The sequence below is a fragment of the Protomyctophum bolini genome (genome assembly GCF_963924005.1).
Source record: "Protomyctophum bolini genome assembly, chromosome: 12".
Lineage (NCBI taxonomy): Eukaryota > Metazoa > Chordata > Actinopteri > Myctophiformes > Myctophidae > Protomyctophum > Protomyctophum bolini.
The window spans coordinates 38671240-38684395 of record NC_137873.1 but is presented as its reverse complement, the minus strand read 5'-3'; the positions used below and the strand labels follow the sequence as shown (position 1 = coordinate 38684395).

Sequence of the window (13156 nt, the reverse complement as noted above, 5' to 3'; positions counted from 1 at the left end):
GGTTAGACATGGGTTAAGTTAGGTTTAGGTGTGCTGCCCCGTGGGAGGTTCTATAGGGTTAGGGTGAGGGTTTGAGATAGGTTGTAGTTGTAGGACTAATGACTGGTCTAACCAATGACTAGTCTAAACCAAAAAATACGATTTTATTAGACTAAATCAACTGTAGATTTATAGTCGACTAAAACTAGACTAAACACTAAAACTTTCGGGTGCACTAAAATCAAAATGTGACTAAAACTGCTGCCAAAAACAACACTGCTAGTCTCACATGCATGCGCTCTCACACTACTAGTTCTTAACCATTTAAACCCTCCAGTTGACCTGGTTCCCCCATGGGTTCTATACTTGGCCCCTTCCCCCCCCTACACCAAAAATCCTGTTTAGCGGGGTGAAATAGCTGGGGTTCATGTGGTTAAGAGTCAAATACCGGCATGTAGTAGTATGTGTGTTGGGTCTGAGTATGGATACTGTATAATATGCATGTCATACAAACAGACAATAGAGCGTCGCAGTCCCGCCAATTCCCCGTTCATTTTCCCTCATAGACTTTTCAAAAAAGTATTTATTTAACACATTCTGAACGGGAACCCATTTGGGTGTTAGCATCATGTTATGCTTTAGCTATATTGAAAAATGGCAGATCTACAAGCTCATAGCGCGCCACCGAGTGGCGCGCTACGAGCTTGTGGGTCTGCTATTTTTGAAAAATCGAAGAACGACTGACATTTTTTTAAATCTGATCTCAGGTCAGAATGGGTTAATCAGACCCAGTGTGTGTCCAGTGGAAACCTCGTATGAATCTGATCTCAGGTCAGAATGGGTTAAAGACGTGGTTTAACGCTGCGGACAAAGCCAACTCGAGTTGTGACACAGATTCATGACAATAAACACAATGTTTTGGTCCAAAATATTGTGTTTGTTGTCATGATTTGTCACAACTGGAGTTGGCTTCGTACGACGCTTTATAAGGTCTTTAAATAAATACCCTTTGAAATGTCTATGGGGAAAATGCATGGGAATTATTTCCCAGGGGACGCTCTATTCTATTGGATGACAGTCAAGACACACAGGTGCATTTTTTTATTAATTTAGTTTCATACACTTATGATCTGGAGATGATTTTACTCTTTTTTAACTCTTAAGCCCCAGCGATGCTTTTTGGTAACATTTATTTTATTTTAATGAATTACTTAATTAATATATTTTTCTTTCTGTTCTTTTTTCACCCAAACATCATCATTGATGTTCATTGTTTAGTCTTGCAATGCCATTAGTCATATTTGCATATAAATGCCCCCCACAGAGGCAGAGATTCACACAACTTCAAAATCGCTGGACAGTTTTTTTATGAAAATTTACCTATGACCTTTGACCTTTAACCCTGATAAAAGTAATTAAAAATGCCTGTAATTGCGAACGCAGTGATTGCGAACGCAATGAGCACTTACTATGAGACCTAGCAGATCATGTCTGTATGTGTGTGTGTGTGTGTGTGTGTTTGTGTGTGTGTGTGTGTGTGTGTGTGTGTGTGTGTTGTGTGTGTGTGTGTGTGTCTGTCCCGCTATACGTCCAAATATGGAGTGTGTTGCATCAGCAATCACTGAGCTCCATATATGGCACAAAAGGGGCCAGGTCCACATATACAGTAACAGCGGGACAGACACACAGACAGACAGACAGACATGATCTGCAGGGTCTCAGCTGCGTTCGCTTCCCGCGTTTGCGCGTCTTACTGGTATATATATATATATATATATATAATTTTTTGTGATCATTAGTCTAGAACATGTTTTATTTATTTATTAAAAATTTGCATCATTTCCTCTGCAAAGTCCTCAGTAGCACAAAGTAGTTAGTAGTAGGGTTGAAATCTCTTTTTTGCAAGTAGAAATATATCCGGGTGTTAATAATTTAAGCCCTGTTTTCACTACAGTGCCAGAGGTTTTCCAGCTAAATGTGCATAACTTGCCCCAAAATGCAACGGGAGAGACCGTCTTTTCAGACATGCCCTCCTTGGCAGAAAAAAGAGTCCATGCAGACAGTATTGCCTGACAACGACCGTTTTCGATTTCTTTATCACGAGGATAAGCGAACGGTTTTCTCACTTATTTTTTTCTTCTTTTTTCCCCCAAAATCATTCATTATCACAGGGATACGAGGGTTAACAGGTGCAGCTGGTCCGGTCTGTTTCTATAGCCTAAAATCTCTAGACATATCTTGAATGTCAACTTATCGATCGTTCTTTTATTAAAAACAGCTGTGTGTGGCGACCTGCGAGAACCGTGCCTCTCTCTCTCTCTCTCTCTCTCTCTCTCTCTCTCTCTCTCTCTCTCTCTCTCTCACTCTCTTTTCTCTCTCTGACAAAGTGAAACTCACACCCACCCTGTAGCCAAGCTAATTTGTCTTATATTAGACAATCCATGCCCATGCCATGCAACATGCACTGTATTCCCAGAGCTATATGTCAACATTGCTTTGAAACATTTTTGTCAACTGAACAGTTTTGGTCACAGCCGTACAGGTATGTACAGGCAGCCTGTCACACGCTCACTCCCTTGTTGAAACCAATGCTCGCTCGACCACAACGACTGTTAAGATTAATTTTTGATGTTTTTAACTACAGGGAACAACATTTTTTATTCTGCCAGTACAAACATTCCAGAAAAAATTACTAGGAAAATTTCGAACACCCAAAACTTCCGTAAAACAAAAGATCAGTGCCCCCCTTTTCACATGAGATGCATAAGTCATAATAATGTCCACTATACCGGGCTGCACTTTGGCTATGTGTACTGTAGCTCACAACGTGAGTTCTTGTTAGCTCGTAGACTTTTGGGGAATTTTAGATTGTCTTTCTCTTTCTTATTATTTTATTATTTTAGCCCATTCTGGGCGGGAAACCCTTTTGGTTTATGTTATACTTTAGCTATTGAAAAATAAGCAAGCTCATAGCGGCATCGAGAGCTTGTAGGTCTGCTATTTTTGAAAAATCGTGAAAATGCGGCATAAATCTTTGAATATATTCTTTCAGAGCGAACGTTTTTAACTCAAATCTTTGCTTCTGAGAGGTTCCTGAATAACATGTTTTCAAATGGGGCTCGACAGCCAATTACATATAGTTTTTGGGGTCCTTGACATGAAATATTGAGCACCACTGATACAGAATCATAGGTATTTCAGGAAAAACTGTCACATTGTTTTTAGATTTCGACGTCAGGTCTAAATGGGTTAACTTTTGAAAATGTTTTCCTATAATGACATGGCCAAAATAGCGACACCACGGCGGTGAAAGAAACACTGATGAGATAGTGGCGTACAGGAGATCGTTTTTCATTCTAGGAAGTGCTAGTGTAACTGTAACTCAGCAGCAGTCTCAGTCTGGGGTTTTTTGCATCACTGCGTGCCCAGTAGCAGCAGCAGCAGCTGTAGTAGTCCATTCACACTGCTTTATTAACCCATTCTGACCTGAGATCAGATTCAAAAAATGTCTTCTATGTCAGTCGCTCTTCGATTGTTCAAAAAATAGCAGACCTACAAGCTCATAGCGCGCCACTCGGTGGCGCGCTATGAGCTTGTAGATCTGCTATTTTTCAATAGCTAAAGCATAACATGATGCTAACACCAAAACGGGTTCCCGTTCAGAATGGGTTAACCCATTTAGGCCTAAACATCGACATTTTTTTTTTAAAAGTCTGTAAAACCTCATGTTTCTATATCAGTGGTTCTCAATATTTCATGTCAAGGACCCCAAAAATTATATGTAATATCCACCTGAAAATATGTTGTTCCAGCTGGGACCCTCCGGAAGCAAGATTTGAGTTTAAAACTCTCTGAAATATATATTCAAAGATTTGAGGCACATTTTCACGATTTTTTCAAAATAGCAGACCTACAAGATCTGCTATTTTTCAATAGCTATAAAGCATGACATAATTCTAACACCAAAAGGGGTTCCCGCCCAAAATGGGTTAACAAATTACAACTCAGGAGGACTCCATTCACACTTCTGCTTTTTCTCTCCCCTCTCTCTCTCTCTCTCTCTCTCTCTCTCTCTCGCACGCATGCACGCAGTCGCACATAGTCTCTGTGACAATCTGTATTCAAAGATGTTCCTAGAAGCTTTTGTCATTGGTCGAAAAAAACTAACCAATCAGGAAGTACTATAAGTAACGGGTCCGTTTGGTTCCTGACTATCATTTAGCTGGGAACTCCCTCAAGGACCCCTGGGGGTCTTGTAAGAAATCAGCAGAATTTGGCTTTTGGTGACTAGTTTCTGAATTCTGGTGGTGTTAGGTATGCATATAAGGATTTCAAAAAGCTGTGCAAACGGACCACTAGGGGGGGGGGGCGCTCCCAACGATAAATATTGGATACGTATGGTTGAAAACCAAAATAATTGATAAAAGAGATTTTTCATTGGATTCTGTTACCATTGGGTGTGCTAAATAACATACTAAAAAAAGTTTACGGAAAAAACGGACAACTTGAAAGGCATCGTTTTCAAGATGGCGTCCACGATGGAACTGCCGGGAGCTTAAAATGCCTGTTTCTTTCCAAAGTTGCATACCGACCACTAGGGGGCGAGCCAAATTAGTTTGCGATGGTTTTTGAAAACCTTATGACCATACCTAACAGCATGCCAAAATACAAAGAGCAGTTACCAAGTGCATAATTGTTACGATCTTTTACATTAATGACAGTTTATACAGTTTGTAGGCATTTCTCTTCAGCAAAAAATCACAACAATTATGCACTTGGTAACTTCTCTTTGGACGTTGGCATGCTCTTAGTTATGGTCATAAGGTTTTCAAAAACCATTGCAAACTAATTTTGTTAGCCCCCTAGTGGTCGGTTAGCTCCTGGCAGTTCCATCGTGGACACCATCTTGAAAACGATGCCTTTGAAGTTGTTCGTTTTCCGTAAACTTTTAGTATGTTATTTTCGCACACCCAATGGTAACAGAATCCATTGAAAAATCTCTTCTATCAATTATTTGGGGTGCCAACCATGATATACCGACCACAAGGGGGCGAGCCAAATTAGTTTGCAATGGTTTTTGAAAACCTTATTATATGACCATACTTAACAGCATGCCAAAATTCAAAAAGCGCATAATTAGCTAGAATAAATAAAAACGTGAATGAATGTTTCACCATGAGAGAAATGTATTTGTATTGGAAGTCATATGGCTTTTCATACAAGGAAGGAAGCCCTTCAACTGCAAGGGCAGAATTTAGACCAAGTCATTATCAAAACGTCCTCCTATATTAGCAGCAGTAAAACATAGACTTCAGTCTCCACCCCCTTCGGTCCCAGAGCTATAGCTCTCCCGGGCGTAGTCATTTGCAGAGACTTTTTTTTTTTTTTTTTTAATTGTGTCTCAGCTTTCTCTGTGCTATTAAACCACTTAAACCCCCCCAGGCGTCCCTAGGCAACATTCGCCTAAGATGTTTAGATCGACTATGTTCAGCGAAGAGATTTTGAGAAGACGGGGGAAAAAGAGGCGATTAAATTGAATAGTAGGATTAACTGTCCTATACTCCTAGTCTCCTACATGACTGTCGTCATGCTACCGCAAGTGTTGTCTTCACTTTAGTGTACATTCAGTGTTGTTTTCGGCAGCAAATTTAGATTTTAGTTTTAGGGCTGTATTTTGCGTGTCTTAAGTACCAGGTCTTATTCCCTAACTTGAGTAAACTAAAGACCTGGAGGCGTGATCAATGCCATCTGGCTATTCTGAGTGGCCAGAGAGCATTGATCACGCCTCCAGTCTTGTAGATCTGCTATTTTTCAATAGATAAAGTTTTACAACAATGGTTAAAACACCAAAAGGGGGCTCTCGCCCAGAATTGGTTAATGTACAGTGTGTATTAAATGTTTTCGCATATTGTCTCCCCTTCTTTTCCAGGTCTGGACTCTAAAACACTGTACAGGACCCCTGGCTCCCCTCCAGACAGTCCCGTATACAGCCTCAGTACTGGTGAGTTGGCAGTTCAACGGTAACATTACTTCGCCGTCCAACATATTAAATCACCCTTTATTTCGGGGGCGGCTGTGGCTCAGGTCGAGCAGGTCGTCCAATGATCCCTGGGTCGGCGGTTCGAATCCCGGCTCCTCCTGTCCACATGTCCTTGGGCAAGACACTGAACCCTACATTGCCTCCAATGAGTCGGTCGGTGTGAGCTCGCCACCATTGGTGTGTGAATGTGGGAAGTGAGGACGCTGGCGTCGACTGTTCGCCAGCCTCACCTCCCAATGAATGAAGTATGAACCATTGAGCACTTGGAAAAGCGCTATAAAAATGCAATTCATTACTTTGTTGTAGCCTGCAAATTAGATTGCAGGTAGTTACAGTATGTAGTTATAATAATAACATATTATTGATTGATAAGCAACAAGTTTCGGGTTGTTATATAACAATTAAAGTACTTGTTAAAGCACTTCAGCTATTCAAGTGAGGATGTCTGCTCATTGTAATACAATTGCAAGTAAAATGATCAGTAGTTAATTTGTGGCAATGGTCATGATTTTTTTCCACCCTAAAACATGATCATCAGGTATTATTGTAATATAAGGAGGAATAACTTTTTCCAAAGAGTGTACAGTATTTGCTTTTATGTGGGCACGCCCACCAGTTCATTAAGTATGCCTGGTTTGCCTGGTGGGTGGTGATGGGTGGTGATCCACCTGAACTGAAGCCGCACAGCCCACAGCTGTAGTTGTATGATAAAAGGGAAGGGGTCAGGGGAGGGGCTGATAGTGTGATGTCACTATATTACTGTTTATTTCATTGGCCCGTTTGACTGTCAAGGGTTCAGCCTCCAGGAAGAAACCCTAAATACAAAGTGAATACACTGTCTAATCTAATGAAGTGCTGTCACCTCATAGACACATGAAAAACTGGAAAAATAAAAAGAATTGCGGCACTCCCTCTTTAAATATATTGATATCCTGGTCAACTACCCTAGCCTGTATAAGTAATATACAGTACCAATTAAAAAAAAACTGAAATTACTATTTAAATAGCATGTTACATGCTGCAGAATTGAATCTGTATATACTTTAGTGAACAGTCCTCGATCAATATAAAGAACCAAGGACTGTATTATAATGACATGCAATTACTCATATGTCTGTGGAGTGGACCGACATCTCTTCCATTTTGTCTTTGGGTACTCATAGGTCAAACCTTTTTTTGTAAATGAAACACTTAACGTTACTTTATATTGGCCTCTTCATTTATGCGCTTTATATGGCACCATAACAATTAACAATGCATTGTATTATACATTATATATTATATATATTATATATATACATTATATTATATCAATGTAGACCACGCCTAATCTGAGTTCCCAGAAGTTTTATTTTTCGCCACTAGGCGGGCGAGAAAGACTTCTGGGAAAAAAGGAACGTATCCCTGTGAGGAAAGTACGTTGCACTCAGAATCTGAGCGGACACTCCCCTTTCCGGTCTGAAGCACTGTGCATACCATGAAAATAGTCCGAAGGGAATCCAATTCCAAATTGAATTGTAGTAGGCCACCACCGCTCAAGGAGCAATTGTTTCCCTTTCCGTCTTATTTAGATGTAGCGCCCACTCCATGTGGAACCCGCCCCTGTCTTTTGATTCGCATTTCATTTAAAACGCAACGCACTGGGCCACGCCCCTGCTGCACAGGATCTGAGGCCAATTTTCCTAGACTAGGCCACGCCTAACAGTGTCGTTTTTGGCAGGAAATTTCAGTTTTAGTCATAGTCTCTTGAATAGTTTTAATGTAGTTTTAGTCACCTGGAATGTTTTAGTGTTTCAGTCTAGTTTCAGTCGACTAAATATCATAGGATTTTAGTCTACTAAATCTACAGTTGATTTAGTCGACTAAAATGTATTTCGGCGGGCCTGCCCTTGATGCCGTCGTAATGAGTGTTTTTACAGCGTGTAGATCGGCTAGTTTCAGCATGCGACAATGTGTAAAAATGACTTATTTGTCGGCGAAATTGTCAGTATATTTATTTAGTTTCAGTCGTCGTAGACTAACTTTCATTCAGTTTCCATTTCGTTTTTTTGCCAGTGGAAAAAAAGGTAGTCGACGAGCATTCCTTCGTCTTATTAGTTTAGTTCAGTTTAGTCGACGAAAACGCCCCCGACGACGGCCTAATTTGACAATGTGGCCCAAATGTGACCCACGCATGCATTCATTGGTCTGTCTGTGTGTCTGTGTGTCTGTGTGTCTGTCTGTGTGTGTGTCTGTGTGTCTGTGTGTCTGTCTGTCTGTCTGTGTGTCTGTCTGTGTGTCTGTGTGTGTGTCTGTCTGTGTGTGTGTCTGTGTGTCTGTGTGTCTTCTACAACACAGAGAGCGAGCTGGCTGAGAGCGACGTGGGCTACCTGTCGGGGTGTGTCCTCGGCTACCTGAGAGAGCTCCCGTCGCCCGTCATCCCCACCGCCGTCTACCCAGAGCTGCAGGCCGCCCTCGCGCTGCAGCAGCAGTCCACAGGTGGGTGCTGACCTGAGATCAGATTCTAAAAATGTCTTCTATATCCTGACAGTTTTCCCATTCTGACCTGAGATCAGATTCTAAAAATGTCTTCTACATCCTGACAGTTTTCCCATTCTGACCTGAGTTCAGATTCTAAAAAAATGTCTTCTACATCCTGACAGTTTTCCCATTCTGACCTGAGATCAGATTCTAAAAAATGTCTTCTACATCCTGACAGTTTCCCATTCTGACCTGAGATCAGATTCTAAAAAATGTCTTCTACATCCTGACAGTTTTCCCATTCTGACCTGAGATCAGATTCTAAAAATGTCTTCTACATCCTGACAGTTTTCCCATTCTGACCTGAGTTCAGATTCTAAAAAAATGTCTTCTACATCCTGACAGTTTTCCCATTCTGACCTGAGATCAGATTCTAAAAAATGTCTTCTACATCCTGACAGTTTCCCATTCTGACCTGAGATCAGATTCTAAAAAATGTCTTCTACATCCTGACAGTTTTCCCATTCTGACCTGAGATCAGACTCTAAAAAATGTCTTCTGTGTCAGTCGACGCTCTTCGATTTTTCAAAAATAGCAGATCGACAAGCTCATAGCGCGCCACTCGGTGGCGCGCTATGAGCTTTAAGAAGAATATATATTAAAAGATTTGCATATGCCTGTAAGGTCGTCAGGGCTAGGGCAAGTGCTACGGGCCATGATGGAGTCTGAAGAGGTGGGTTTCAGACTACGGCGGAAGATTGGGAGTGAGGCTGCAGTTCTGATTGTAATGGGAAGTGCATTCCATAGTTTTGGAGCCAGAAGGGAGAAGGGTTTGGGACGTGTGGAGTGTTGTCCCGGTGTTTTTAGTGAAGGAACTTCCAGCTTCCCTGCGTTGGCTGGTCTGAGTGCGCGGGAGGGTTTGTAGGGTTCGATCATACATGCAAGATATGGGGGAGTCATAACTTTGGTTGCTTTGAATGCCAGCTCCTAATCCAGACAACAGTCTTGTCAAAACTTGACTATAGTAACTCCCTCCTTACTGGCCTACCGGCATGTGCATTTTAGCCTCTCCAACTGATCCAAAATGCCGCAGCTCGCTTGGTCTTCAACCAGCCAAAATTCTCACACGCCTCTCCCGGTCGCTGCCCGCACGGAATACAAAACTCTGATGCTGGCATTCAAAGCAACCAAAGTTCTGGCTCCCCCATATCTTGCATGTATGATCGAACCCTACAAACCCTCCCGCTCACTCAGACCAGCCAACGCAGGGAAGCTGAAAGTACCTTCACTAAAAACACCGCGACAACGCTCCACACGTCCCAAACTCTTCTCCCTTCTGGCTCCAAAACTATGGAATGCACTTCCCATTACAATCAGAACTGCAGCCTCACTCCCAATCTTCCGTCTCCGTAGTCTGAAAACCCACCTCTTCAGACTCCATCATGGCCCGTAGCACTTGCCCTATAGCCCCTTAGCCCCTTTGCACAGAAATTAAGTAATTTTACATGAAAAGTAATGCTACTTTCGCAATGTAGTTGATAATAAATAATTGTGTTGAAAATATCGCAAAAAATCTCATCGTGAACCTCATATCGTGAATGTCGCCCCCCTTCATAGCTTCAGTGCGTCTCAATCTTGAGTAAAAGGTTTGCACGACGAGGGGCCCCAGAAATGAGCTCAGCCCATGAAGCTGGCTGCTTTCTGCTGACTGGAGGTATAGAGAGGGTTGAGCGTCCGTCTGGAGCCAAGTGGAGAGAGAGAGAGAGAGAGAGAGAGAGAGAGAGAGAGAGAGAGAGAGAGAGAGAGAGAGAGAGAGAGAGAGAGAGAGAGAGAGAGAGAGAGAGAGAGAGAGAGAGAGGGGCGATGAGCTCATCGAGGCATGTCAACAATCCTGCTTGCAGCTGATTCTCCTGAGCACAGTCCAAGGCCATTATCCACTTATACTTGACCTGTTTCACACCCCCGGGTACCGGGGTACACCCCCCGGGTACCGGGGTACACCCCCCGGGTACCGGGTACACCCCCCGGGTACCGGGGTACATCCAGGATATATATCTGTTTCACACCCCCGGGTACCGGGGTACACCCCCCGGGTACCGGGGTACACCCCCCCACCCCCCGGGTACCAGGGTACACCCCCCGGGTACCGGGGTACATCCAGGATATATATCTGTTTCACACCCCCCGGGTACCGGGGTACACCCCCCGGGTACCGGGGTACATCCAGGATATATATCTGTTTCACACCCCCCGGGTACCGGGGTACACCCCCCGGGTACCGGGGTACATCCAGGATATATATCTGTTTCACACACCCCGGGTACCGGGGTACACCCCCCGGGTACCGGGGTACACCCAGGATATATATCTGTTTCACACCCCCCGGGTACCGGGGTACATCCAGGATATATATCTGTTTCACACCCCCGGGTACCGGGGTACACCCCCCGGGTACCGGGGTACACCCCCCCACCCCCCGGGTACCAGGGTACACCCCCCGGGTACCGGGGTACATCCAGGATATATATCGTCAGAACACGTCCTCCACTGATTACTGTTGACTTCAACCCTATTTTTGGGTGGAGAGCGCCCATGGGACGCCGGTCAACAGATTATAGGGTTTTAACCCATTTTATAGGCCTGACATCGAAATAAATTTAAAAAAAAGTATTCTGAAAGAATATATATTCAAAGTTTTGTGCCGCATTTTCACGATTTATCAAAAATAGCAGACCTACCAAGCTCGTAGATCTGCTTAGTTAAAACACCAAAAGGGGTTCCCGTCCAGAATGGGTTAACCCATTTTAGACCTGAGGACTGTGGCAGTTCACCCTGCCACTGAGGAGTTATTGTACCAGTCCTGAGGACTGTGGCAGTTCACCCTGCCACTGAGGAGTTATTGTACCAGTCCTGAGGACTGTGGCAGTTCACCCTGCCACTGAGGAGTTATTGTACCAGTCCCACCTGTATTAAGTTATTTCTAATGTAACAGGAGGGGTCGGGACACAAATGGGTGAATTATTATGTATGGTGTATGTTGCAGAGATTTATATTATTTTGGGATGTGTATGTTTTTGGGTTGATTGCTAATTGCTTGTTGTCTCCATGGTAGGGAGCAACCATCAGCTGTGGGGTGTGTGGGGAACATACCAACAGTATGAGGGTTTGGCATTATGGCAGTACCCTGTTTTCTTGTTGTTCTTGATATGGTTAAGTGATTGAATAAGTGATGTATTATCATGACGTGATGAATATGTGTTGTCCCTGGACATTAGGAAATACTGGTGTAAATTGTGGAATCAATTCAGGGTGGTATGTTCCAGTGGGAGGGGCTTAGCCTTTATATTTAGGGAGGCCTCCCACTGCCTGGCAGTCAAAGCAGGACTGTGGAGGTGGAAGGAGCGAGGGCCACCTGTCCAGTATTACATGTAAATACTTCTGTTTTGAGTGAATAAAAGAACATCTCCAGTGATGTAACTAGGGTGCGTTTTGCGTCCCAAAACGCACTTTATAGTTTTGGGCCGCAATACACCAACAACCTCTGCGTCCATGGGATGCACTACTCTACTCTCAGCATGTACAGTAATAATCGCGGGGGGAAAATGCGGTAAAACAATAAATAATCTACGGACACGATCATTTTGCATGGCCGCATGCGACCTCATCCTACGCTATAAACGATCAAATCCACGTAGGAATCGTTGTAGAACCAATAGTTTGTAACAACAACACAGTCTGACGGGCGCCGCCATCTTGCTCAGAGAGAGTGCTGAGCGGAGCGCAGCCTGGAGACCAGAGCCGTTTAGAGAGAGAGAGTGACGACAACATACCGTTCAGTGACTCATGAAGCTCCGTGAATAAACAGTGAACGGGGTTGTCGCAACTCTCTCATCTACACAGCTCTGCCTCCGACAGAAAGACGGGAACATTTTTGAGCATGACAAACGGAGTAGACCCGATTGAATGGGAAACGCACATTGTGTAACACGAACGCAGACACTGTTGTATGTTGTGCGTTGTGGACCGGTGCCACCACAGAATAACATGCCCCCCCACCCCCCAAAAAAAGAAGTGCCAAAGCCAACTGCAGGGCAACAGAAAATATTAGCAACCCTATTTTCTAAATGTAACATCATCATCGGCTAATGATGATGTGTGCTGCTGTACCTCCTTCATATTGTGTAATGAAAACATAAAGATTTATTAACAGTTAAAACTGGCAGAATTATTATAGATTTAATATAGCCAAAATCATATGAAATATGTATGTAGTATGAATGTAGCTTTTTTATTTTTTTATTCTAATTTATTTTGCTAGCCTTAGTTATAATTAAAAAAAAATCTTCGTTTTCTACATGAATATAACCACATTATAACAATATAAAATGAAATGGGAGTTAAATGCTGCAATTTGTAAAATATGGCAAAATATGACTCTTAAACGTCGCTGAAATGGGACTCATCAAATGTCCCTGGGACTCATCTAAAAGAGCACCCCTGCATCCCGGGACTCATTACATTGAAAACCTATTTACATCACTGCATCTCTGCAAGAAGGACTGCCTGGACCTTATTTATATGCTCTTTTCCCATTTTCCCGGTTTTGCACACTACCCGCACTAGGCAAGTGTGACAAGGACGATTCTACTGAATGTCTTCTAAATCATGATAGTTTTC

The 13156-nt window shown here is 43.1% G+C and overlaps 1 protein-coding gene across 1 annotated transcript in view; it reads left to right on the top strand.

The window, feature by feature from the left end:
* Positions 1 to 13156, top strand: part of pik3r2 (phosphoinositide-3-kinase, regulatory subunit 2 (beta)) — a gene marked incomplete at its 5' end in the record, with an annotated part of 30145 nt that overhangs the window by 2095 nt on the left and 14894 nt on the right. The window contains 2 exons of the mRNA XM_080779073.1: positions 5909 to 5980; positions 8357 to 8497. Coding sequence (XP_080635199.1) covers positions 5909 to 5980; positions 8357 to 8497 — 213 coding nt within the window. The remainder of the gene's footprint in view (positions 1 to 5908; positions 5981 to 8356; positions 8498 to 13156) is intronic.